The following is a 12,076-nucleotide window of genomic DNA, read 5'->3' on the forward strand; positions in this document are numbered from 1 at the left end:
ATATGAGGGGGATTCTCCCCTCCTAAGAACCTCACTCTCCACACGACAGTTTCAGCACTTCACAGTTTAAGACAGTTTCAGCTACTTATTGTTCTAATTAAACAACCCATGTGTTTCAGGAATAGCTTTTAAAGTATTGGGATACAATTTAAACTTTAGAGTTAAGAGCGAGGTGTTGAAGAGGAGGTATCCCCCCTCACATACGTAATAATATCAGTCCGTTTCCTTACTTTCAGTTGAAATAGCTTTTTTTCTGATCATTTTTTAAATAAAACTATTATACCTGGCTACACCTCCACGGAAAAACCCCCCTCCGCATATAAATATCCTCTGGACAATTCAATCTGGCGAAAATTTATTCCGGACAATTGCCCTTAACATCTCCACACGTAAAATTTAATCGATAAAGAGAAAGCAAGAAACATAAAGAAATATGTATGCGAATTCTTGCTAATTCACCCGGTGTAAAATTTCCTTTGAAAAGTTTGCCCCATTGAAATCCCCCTCTCCATGGAAAATTCTCCCAACAGAAAATTCGTCCTCCCCTACCCATCTTAAAAATGTATGCATACTTCCCAAAAACTAGGGAAACAATGAGCAAATCTATAACTTAAAAACCTTTCCCTGTGGGCTTGAGGGGGTCATTTATCTCCAAAGACATAGTTATTAGGCCTTTCAACTATGTTGAAGGAAAAAGCTATCTGAAATTTCGATCAAAGAATTTTGGGGAAAAAGTGGCGTGGGAGGAGGCCTATTTGCCCTCAAATATTTTCGGTCACTTAAAAAGGTTATTAGAACTTTTCATTTCCTTTAGAATGAGCCCTTTCCCGAAGTTGTAGGCTCATTGGGTTGAAACGATCACCCCTGTGAATAAAACAAAACACACACACACACACACGCGCGCAAAAAAAACACGCATCCGTGAAATTTTTGGGGGAATCAGCACAATAAGCCAATTCTTTTGTTATATCTATTTGTATCAAAATTCCGTCTTTTAGTTTTGGTTATTATTGAGCCGGATCGCTCCCTACTTACAGTTCATTAACACGAACTGTTTGATTACCCATCAAAATCCAAACAGAGATCATTGAAATACTGATCGTTTTTTCTGTGTTAGCAAAAGTATTGTATTCATAAAACTATACAGTTTCATGAAATGTAATTAAACAAATAGAAAGTGTTTTTCAGCTAAAGGAAGGAGCAAGTTTAAAACTTAAAACAAATATAAAGTACTCTGTATGAAATTGGGCTGCCCCTTTCTCAACACCTTGCTCATTAAACAAAAGTTTTTTAGTGCTTTGAAAAATCATTTGTTTTCCAATTGTAAATTTCCTTAAAAAATTTGGAAAAAAGCCAAACTTCACAGCTAAGAGTAAGGAGCTAAAGAGGAGACACCCCCTCCCCTTCATACAAAGAATAATATGTTCAAATAGGTTTCAAATCTGTTCCTTACTTTCATTTGAAAAGCTATCTTTTTTTTATTTAATTTCCGATTGTTTTCCAAATCATCCCCAGGCCTAACCAAAATATAATTTGAGGTAGCGGTGTAGAAAAATATTTTCATTAATTTCTACTCCCCCCTACCTCTTTCAAAATTTATCTGAAGCCCCATGAAGAGTAATCAGTTTGTCCATTAAAATGTACTTTTATAGGAATATTCCATACCCCCACTTAAACAGTGACTCACTCTGCCTCCTCATTATAGCTGATAAGCAAGTTTAGATCACCAAACGTAGCCTAATTTCATTACAAAATAAGCGACTCAACCTGGACGAATCCAGTACTGCCACCGTGTGACATTATTTCTTTTGCTACTGGGAAGCCTAAAATATAGTTCTTGATACTTTTAAATCAATTAGCTTCTCAGGCTTTTAATTTATTGCAAGTTCTTCCTCTTCGGGGTAAAGTCGTAGTCTCGTGCCCTAAACCACCTAAACTGTCACCCAACCACCACTGCTTCTGCCCCCCCCCCTGGAAAATTTATCTGACGGCACCCTTACTGATACTTGTTTTGCTCTTTTCTTCATTTATTAAATCCAATCTATAATAAACATAGGCCTTGTGTGCCCAGACAATGTTGTTCTAGTTATCCTGGTAATATTGTTATTATAAGAAATACTCTTCACAGAATTTGTCTCTGTTGAACCAACAAACTCTTATTGAGTTGCGTTGCAATTTTTATTGAATGTACATTAAACATATATAATGCATTAATTTAATTTGTAAATTTGAATGTCCAAGAATGACTAAAATAATTCATTTATTGAAAAAGAACTATAAAACGAATGATTTTGATCTATTTCATTTCAGTCATCAAAAGCTATTGACGGATGCGACCTCCTTTGCTGCAATCGCGGTTATCGAATATCTTTGGAGAGGCAAACAGAACGCTGTATGTGCAAATTTCACTGGTGTTGTCATGTTCAGTGCAAAACCTGCATACGGGATGTTGAAGTTTACACTTGTCTGTGAATAGGATTTTTAAACAAGGTGTAAACTCCCTATTAACACAATTGTACAAACGGTGTAAATTTGCTATCGATGTAAATTGTGAAAAGTTTAATGACTTGCTATGTTTACTTAGCAGAACAGCATTTCATTTGCTGAGAAGTTTCATTACCAAAAGTGAAGATATTGACGTTTTCAAGTATTTTACGACCTTTTTAGTGTCTAAATTTAAATAGTTATTGCAGATCAAACCATTGTGGGGGTTCTCACGAATAACTGAATATCATGAATGGCTGAATTAATGCAGACACAATCGTACGAAAGGGGACTGTAAAGGTAGTGTATAAGACTTTACCTTGGATTTCTTACATGGATATTGGCAGATTGCAAAAAAAAGAAGAAAAAGAACTTCCATTTACTGGAGGTGTTGATGAATAAGAAAAAGCCACAGTCGGACTATAAAAATAGTGAAAATACCCCTGTTCCTAATAGCTTCGAAGAGCAGAAAGTCATAGCATGTAAAACAAGTTTGGCCGGCCAGAGAGGTGTTGTTGCAGGGCTTTGTATAGACCTATGACAAAGATATTTTAGGAGGGGGGACTTGGGATAAGTGCTACTCAAATCATTCCTATTCATAAAAGGACAATACAGTTTATAACAATTATTAATTTTTTTGTAGGGACGGGGCTCCGACCCACGAAACCTTCCTCCCTGGGAAATGACATGTAGGCTCCTGGTGGTCAAAAGATAGAAGAAATCATGTTAGTTTTTCCAGCGTTCAATAGAGCGTATTGCAGTTACTTGCAATAGAATACTGGATAAGCACAATAATTGCACTCTAATGATCACGGCTCTCCTAGATAATTATAACAAGAATTATCTATCTGTAAAACGAAAGAATTGAAGCTTATTGAGCTTTGAAGTACAAAAGAAAATGATATTCGCAATAACTCATAAAAAGCGCTCTGGGGTATGGATCTAATAAATTAATAAAGGAAACACCTTATTTAAATCCAAAACTAACTAAGGAATTCCATTGCATTAAGCACTATAGACCGCAGGTTATGTTATTGCGTCCCACTCAGCCAAACTCATTGAAGTGTAGTTGTGGCAGCAGGGTATACGTGTTTCACATTAGCAGTTTACTTATCCAGCTAAATTATTATAACAGGGATTCCTTAAAATGCTGAAAACATGTTTAGATATACCATACCATCAATTATTTTTATTATTTAACTTTTTATTTTATTGGCTCATTTATTTATACCTTCTATTATACACTTTGTTAAGTTCATTTCTGATGCATTACTATATGTATGTTCAAGTTAAGCCATCTGAAAATTACTTTTTCTTCCTTTAGTGGATACTTAAAACTACAAATATATAGAATAGTAAATAACGAATGCGTTTTTTGTTTTATATGGATGTTTTCATAGAATTAATCCATTAATTTTTAATTAAGTGTTTTTGTCATCATCAAATAATGTATCAATATTAAATCCAGCTTGGTGGGGGCCTCAGGGCTCACCCACTCCCCGAACTCCATTACTTTCAAATTTTTCCGGGTAATTTTGTATTCAAATAAAAAAATCTTGCTGTAGCATTCCCCCCCCCAAAGAAAACATCCTTGAGCATGTGTGTTGCTGTATTATCCCCGCTCAGACGAAAACTTCTCACGATTTGCCTCCTATTTTCCCACATGTTTTATAAAATGTACATATATTCTGGAAGGGGAAATAAGTTGCTGCAAGCATGGCTTTTGCTTGCAATATATTAAATTCTCAGACTAGATATTCAGAATCTTAAATTCTCATTAATCTTAAATCCTCTGCAAGGATATTGCCGGTTGCTAGTCAAAAATAGTTTCGCATAAATTAGAAGAAATGCAGTAATCAACTGTATGCCGCAATATATAGGGAAAAGTAACTAAATGTCCGAATTTTCCTGCTTGGAATATTTAATGAACACAAATACTATTTTCCTAAGCTAAACGTGGCATTCTTTTTTTGAATTGTTTTGAATTTTTGCTTAAAGCACCAACGGCTTTTAATTTATGATTTCTTGAAATTTGTTATGGTTGGCCTAAAAGAAAGTATTTTTCAAAATAAACTATTTAGAATAAACTTTAGCATTGTCAACATGGCTTAGACTTTTTATCAATTAGTTTACGATCGTAAATGGCAAAATTTAATTGCTCTTATTGCTTTTTGCGTGATTAAAATGAAAGCAACGGAGTTCCGCTGCCAGGGGGGATACTCTCGTATGGACTGTTCATCCGTGTTATTTATGGTATTATTAATGGTCACATATAAATCTCAAGGGGTGACAGACTTGCAAATTATTCGTCAGGGTGGAGGGGGCAGGAAATTTGAAAAGTTGTTTCTTATCAAAGGCGGTATTGTGCAGAATGCTTTGAAGCCTTGCCCTTTTTGTACATTTTAGTTTTCTAAGGGGCTGGTATGTTGCAGTGACCAGTACATCCAATCGCTAAAGGTATCAATATATATTAATTCCTTCATTTATTGTGTCTCTGTTTTCAAATCATGTTTCGAAACTCAAATTTTACAAATAAATCTTTTTCATTATGTTGTTGTTTTATATTTTCTGCAATTTCAGGTACGTTAGACATGCGAAATCTTCACCTATTCTTTCTTTTTCTTCCCTCATCAATAAGGTTTATCTGTCTGCTGAACTTTACTTTAGTGAACTAGCGGATGACACTAATGTAATAACTACCTTAGGAAGACAGTTCTAATAGATATTAAATAAAAAAAAAACAAGTTTTTTCAACTGAAAGTAAGGAGTGACATCAAAACTTAAAACGCACAGAAATTACTTCGTATATGAAAGAGGCTGCTTCCTCATCAACGCCCCGCTCTTTACGCTAAAGTTTGACTCTTTCTCTCAATTCTTCTTTCTAAAAGAGTAAAAAACTTTAGCGTAAAGAGCGGGGCGTTGATGAGGAAGCAGCCTCTTTCATATACGAAGTAATTTCTGTGCGTTTTAAGTTTTGATGTCACTCCTTACTTTCAGTTGAAAAAACTTTTTTTTTTATTTAATTTCTGAACGTTTTCGAATCAATGCATGTTTTGATTTTGGCTCTCCGCAGAGGAATAATCACAACGAAATTTGCATATTTTTTTTTGGCTCAATGGCTTTCTCATAATTTTGATCGAATGATTTTGAGAAAAAAAGAGCTGGGGACGAAGCCTAGTTGCCCCCCGATTTTTTGGTTAATTAAAAAGGCAACTAGAACTTTTAATTTTTTACGAATCTTTTTATTGGTAAAAGATTTACGTAACTTATAAATTAGCTTACGTAAAGAACTTTTGTATTCTCATGTTTTTATTACATATATGAGGGGATTCGCCCCATCGTCAGTACCTCGCTCTTTACACTAAAGCTTAAATTTTATCCCAATTCATTAAGAATGACCCCCTGAATCACAAAAGCCGTAGAATAAGTAGTTGAAATTACCGAAAATAATTTAGCGTAAAGAGCGAGCTATTAGAAGGAGGTGAGCCCCTCATATGGGTAATAATTTCTGTTTGTTTTAAGTTTTATTGCTGTTCCTTACTTCCAGCTGAAAAAGCTTTTTCACTTTTATTTTTTAATTGTTTTTTTTTCTTTAAATAATGCTAGTAAATCCTGCTCTCCCTTCATGAAAATTTTCTTCTCCCATTACAAATTCTCGAAGGAAAGTTCCCCCAGCATATCCCCCTCTTCTCAACCCCTCCCCCAAACCAAAAAAATCCTCCTGAAAACGCCTGTATACTTCCCAATAACCATTACTATATGTAAGCACAGGTCAAAGTTTGTAACTTGTTGCCCCTCCCACGGGGACTGTGGGGGAGTAAGTCGTCCCCAAAGACATAGTTATAAGGTTTTTCGACTACGCTGAATAAAATGGCTATCTCAGAATTTTGATCCATTGACTTTGAGAAAATAATTAGATGTGGGAGGGGGCCTAGGTGCCCTCCAATTTTTTTGGTCACTTAAAAAGGGCACTAGAACTTTTCATTTCCGTTAGAATGAGCCCTCTTGCAACATTCTAGGACAACTGGGTCGATACGATCACCACTGGGGAAAAAAAAAACAAAAAAAAAAACAAAAAAAAAAAAAAAACAAATAAACACGCATCCGTGATCTGCCTTCTGGCAAAAAATGCAAAATTCCACATTTTTGTAGATAGGAGCTCGAAACTTCTACAGCAGGGTTCTCTGATACGCTGAATCTGATGGTGTGATTTTCGTTAAGATTCTATGACTTTTAGGGGGCGTTTCTCCCTATTTTCTAAAATAACGCAAATTTTCTCAGGCTCGTAACTTTTGATGGGTAAGACTAAACTTGATGAAACTTATATATTGAAAACCAGCATTAAAATGCGATTCTTTTGATGTAGCTATTGGTATCAAAATTCCATTTTTTTGAGTTTTGGTTACTATTGAGCCGGGTCGCTCCTTACTACAGTTCGTTACCACGAACTGTTTGATATAAGGCAAATAAAGCTGTTTTCAAACAGTTTGCAGTAACGAACTGTAAGTAAGGAGTGATAAGGCTCAGTAGTAACCGAAACTCTAAGAAACAGAGTCTTGGAAACAATGCATACATGGAAAGAATCGAATTTTGATGCCTATTCAAAATAATCAAATTCATCAAGTTTAATGTTACCCAATAAAAGTTACGAACCTGAGAAAATTTGAAAATTTTAGAAAAGGGAGGAACATCACCAAACCATCAAGTGATCTTAATGAAAATTATACCATCAGATTCAAAATATCAGGAAAGTCCAGTGTAGAGGTTTCAAGCTCCTATACACAAAAATGCGGAAATTTGTTTTTTTTTTTTTGAGAAGAAAGATTAGGGATGCGTGTTTGTTTGTTAGTTTTCCCAGGGGTAATCATATCGAACCAGCGATCCTAGAAGATCAGGAGAGGGCTCATTTGATCGGAAACGAAAATTTCCCTGTTTAGGTGACCAAAATTGTTTTAATTGAACTGTCCCAATGCCCTTTTTTCCCCAAAAGTCACCACATCAAAATTCCGAGATACAAATTTTGTCTAGCATAGTCAAAAGGTCGAATAATTATGTCTTTGAGGATGACTTGACCCCCTGGATTTCCTGGGGGAACGGCTATAAGCTATAAACTTTGACCATTGTTTACATACAGTATTTGTTATTGAGAAGTATACAGACCTTTTACGGGAGGAGCAACTTTTCTGGCGGGGGTAGGGCCTACGTGGGAAGATCTATCCATGGAAGAATTTATCATGGGGAAGGGAATCTTTCATGAAGAGGGAGTCGGATTTTCATGCATTATTTAAAAGACGTTCAGATATTAAATAAAAAAATCAACTGAAAGTAAGAAGCAGCATTAAGATTTAAAACAAACAGGAAGTGTTGTGTATATGAGGGGGATTTCCCCCTCTTCATTACCTCACTCTTTATGCTGAGGCTTTTTATAGAACTTTTAAAAAAGCTTATTATTCTAGTTAAGCAGTCCTAGTGTTTCAGGAGTCATTCCTAAATAATTTGAACAAAAAGTCAAAACTTAGTGTAAAAAGCAAGGTATTTAGAAGTAGGCAAGTCCCCTAATACACGTAATGATTTCCGTTTGTTTTAGGTTTTAATGTTACTCCATGCTTTTGGTTGAATAAGATTCTTTATTTTTTTATTTAGTTGATATACAGAGGACGAACTAAGCTGTATTTGAGCACTCGGTTCTAGCGATTATTATCCTCCTAATGACTTCATTGATGCGTGCTTAAAATCCATCTTTTCTGCCGACAATAATGGTAGATAAAGCTCCTCGAAATCAAGTTCTATAATAATATCAGTTATATGGGTTAGCAATGACACGGCACTTAGTTAAACAGGCAAACAGCATAAACAGAAATAAAAGCAATATAGAAACTATATTATACATATTATTTTCTTCGCTAGGTTCTTCAATCCGTTGAAATTCTGGGATATTGAAACTCATACAAACAGATTAAGTCTGCTAGTCTCTTCAAGCCCGTACACGAGAATGTTTGTAGGATAAATTGAACAGGAGGTGAGCAGTGAAGCCTCTATGTATTTTAAGGCACCCATAGCCGCTACTCTTTTCTTCCTTAATGGTTTAAGATCACGAAGAAGTTTAGCAGGAGTTCTCTCAAGGCGCAGATGGTTGTTACTTAATAGGGAATGTTTTCTAAAAGATGCAGGTATTTGTTACATAATAGGGAGTGTTTTTCTTTGATTGTTTAAAAACCCGTGAGGGCCAGGAAAACCTTCAGGGGTCCCAGACAAATTATGATTTCTTTGGCTGCTCCGTAATAGGGAATGTCTTCTAAAAGATACAGGTTGTTGTTACATAATAGTGAATGTTTTCCTCAGGATTCCATTGGTTGTTGCGCAATAGGAGTTGTCAGAGTTCAGGGTGCCACTAGTCAAGATGTAAACGCATGAGTTACGTAATAGATTCTTTATTCTTTAAAAAAATCGCGAGCTCCAAGAGAAACCTTCAGGGGACCCCGACAAATCATGATTTCTTTGTTTGTTGCGCAATACTAAGTGTTTTCTTCAAGACATTTCAAGACGCTTTTAAGACATTTTTCTTCAAGACGTTACAAGGCATTTAAAGACGTTTTTAAGAAATTTTTCTTCAAGATCTTTTTCAATAGTTCGACATTTCAAGATATTTTTAAAATATTTTCCTTCAAGCAGTTTCCTTCAAGTCATTTTTAATCGAGATATTTTTCTTCGAGAGTTCTATGGCTTTTACGTAATAGGAAATATTTACCTTGTTAAGGATGATGCATTCTCGCATACCTCGTTTCTTCAGGCCCCATGGGGAGCCTTCACTTGTAACTGAGGAGGGCAGACGATTGGGGTTTTACGTAATAAAGATTCACACGTGGGTGTTACGTATTACTTTAAGATATTTCTTCTTCGGGATTTCATTTTTCTTTCAAGACATTTTTTTCATGGCTTTCTTTTCGAGATTTCATTTTCTTTCAAGGCTTTTTATTCTCAGGGAATCTTTATATTCCAAAGATTCGATTCCTTTAGGAATCGAGAGATATTTCGCTCCGATAGAGCTGTGCGCTAGACATCTGGACCAAGAAGTAATTGATATTATTTTGATTCAGGAGATATAATCTACGAAACAATCTATTCCCTGCATGAAGTATCCCTGTACACTTTCTAAAACGATTAAATTGATCGCGTCTTTCCTATGTCCAGAGTAATTGACATACTGAGAAAAAATTGATTGCTGGAAATTGGTTACATTTGAAGTGCATCGGCTTCTTACGATGTTATTAGTTTTCTAACATGACCTAGATAGGCTAAGTTAGGTATTGAGTCAGTGAGATGTTATATAGCATTGGTTTTAGATGTGTCATTGCTTAGATGATTACGTATTGAAGATTCATCCTGGAACAAGAAATCTAAATGATACAGACTTTTCACTGTGCATAAACATAGTAAATTACGAAATCACACAACAGGCACTTAATAATCAACTAACGGAAAAACAAAACATGAATAAGTTTATAAAGCATGAAATATAAACAAAGACGCATGGAGTAAAGAAAGATGGGGACCCTAGCAACCAATTGTAGGGGAAGATTGTTGATAGAGGTAAATTTGACCCATATTAAGAGATATTTTTGAGAGATTTTAATGAAAATGCCTCGTTTCTATTGCTCTATTAAAAGCACCTGCATGCTACATTGTATTAATTTAAATCTTGGTATTAGTAAAATCACATTTTGAATGAGCCTTAAATATTACGCTTTAGGAAGCAGTAACCTCATTACTTACAATAATAATTATAAGAAAAAATGGCAGCTTCACAATATGTTGTTTCGCTAGTCAAAAAAATGCGGAAACGAAGAAAGAACGGACACGCATTTTGTTAGTCCTGAGAGGTTTTAATGAAAATATCACGTTCTTTTGGCCAAGATTATGCATATTCACGCCACCATGGCAAACTATGGATATCACACGACATCCTCTGGCCCTCTCATCATTCCTATTGCATTTTTCTCATATTTTAATGATAAAATTCATGCTTTAAATTCATCTTGTTTTAATTTAAAAATAAATACAATAAACTAGCTATTGTCGAAGACCAGCTATAGATTACTACGGAGGCAGCCTCATGCAAAATCCTGGAATCGGCGAAAGGTTGAAAATGCCTTAGGTACGATAATGTCTGCCAGAGGGCACCATCGGGTGGATACATTGTAAAAAGCTGAATTGCCAGCCATAGTCTATCACGGTGGCGTGAATTTACATGGTATACCACAAGCAATTGCCTCGAGAAAAACGAGCTGATGGATTATAAAACCTGATTTGTATCGTGAAAATATCTGAAAAATGCCTTATTAATCATTAGGCTGCCAGAGGTTGCCATGTGACATACATAGTTTGCCATGGGAATTTTCTCCAAATTTAAACGATAGATTTAAGTGTCGACCAATATTTTTTTGACGATTAAGTGTCAACGGAAAATGCCTGAAAAATGTCTCGTGTGTGAAAATTCGCGCCAGAGTGCGCTTTGTGATAGGCATTGAGTGTCACAGGGATGCCAGGGGTCAGTCATTGTGTGCCAAGGTGGCGTGAATCGACACGGTATACCACTAGGGGCTGGCTTGAGAAAATACGAACCAATTAATTTAAAGTATGATTCTTATCATAAAAAATCTGAAAAATGCCTTAAAAATGATGAGGGTGCGTAGGGCATCCACAGTTTCTCACGGTGTCGTGAATATGCATATTCTTGGCTCAAAGAATTTTCATCAATCAATTTTCATTAAAGCCTCTGAGATATAACCAAATGCAAAAAAGTTTCTTTTTTCTTCGTTTGCTAGTTAAATGTACTAGCGAGAAAACCTATTGTGAAGTTGTTATTACTTATTATTACTATTGTAAGTAATGAGGCTTCTGCTGCATAAGGCGTAATACTTAAGGCTGATTCAAAATGTGATTTTGCTGATACCAAGATTTAAATTGATACAATGTAGTATGCAGATGTATCTAATAGAAATATAAAAACTATAAATTTTTATTCAAACCTCTCAGAAGCACCTCTCAACTTAGCTGAAATTTACCTCCAATAACAACACCCCTGGAATTGGTTATTAGGGTCCCCGTCTTTCTTTAAATCATACTTTTTTGTTTGTATCTTATCCTTTATAAGCTTTTTCATGTTTTGCTTTTCGTTTGTTGAGTTTCCAGTACTGTTTCTGTGATTTTGTGATTTTATAATTTTTTTTTATTAATAAGACTTTATGTACAATAAAACGTCTGTGTCATTTAGATTTCTTGTTCCAGGATGAAGCTTCAATAAGTAATCATTTCCGCAACAATATATCTCAAGTCAGTGCTATGTACCATCTCACTGATTCATTACCTAACTTAACCCGTCTAGGTCAAGTTAGAATATTAATAACATTTTAAGAAGCAGGTGCACGTCGTATGTTCCAGTAATCGATTTTTCCCCCGCTTGCCAATTATTCCAGACATAGGAGACGCGCAATCCTTTTAATCGTTCTAGAAAGTGTGCAGGGAATTCTCCATGTAGGGAATAGATTATTTCTTAGAACCTTTTTCCCGATTTAAGATAATATCAATTGGT

At 35.3% G+C, this 12,076-nt stretch overlaps 1 protein-coding gene across 3 annotated transcripts in view; it reads left to right on the plus strand.

Moving 5' to 3' along the window:
- The window catches only part of LOC136030788 (protein Wnt-4-like), a 176,188-nt gene extending 171,155 nt beyond the window's left edge, over positions 1 to 5,033 (plus strand). For all 3 annotated transcript variants that reach the window (XM_065709837.1, XM_065709841.1, XM_065709847.1), the window contains one exon: positions 2,311 to 5,033. In XM_065709837.1, the coding sequence (XP_065565909.1) occupies positions 2,311 to 2,472 (162 nt within the window). In that variant the 3' untranslated portion in view covers positions 2,473 to 5,033. The remainder of the gene's footprint in view (positions 1 to 2,310) is intronic.
- The last annotated feature ends 7,043 nt before the right edge of the window (positions 5,034 to 12,076 follow it).

The sequence above is a fragment of the Artemia franciscana genome, chromosome 1 (genome assembly GCF_032884065.1).
Source record: "Artemia franciscana chromosome 1, ASM3288406v1, whole genome shotgun sequence".
Classification (NCBI taxonomy): domain Eukaryota; kingdom Metazoa; phylum Arthropoda; class Branchiopoda; order Anostraca; family Artemiidae; genus Artemia; species Artemia franciscana.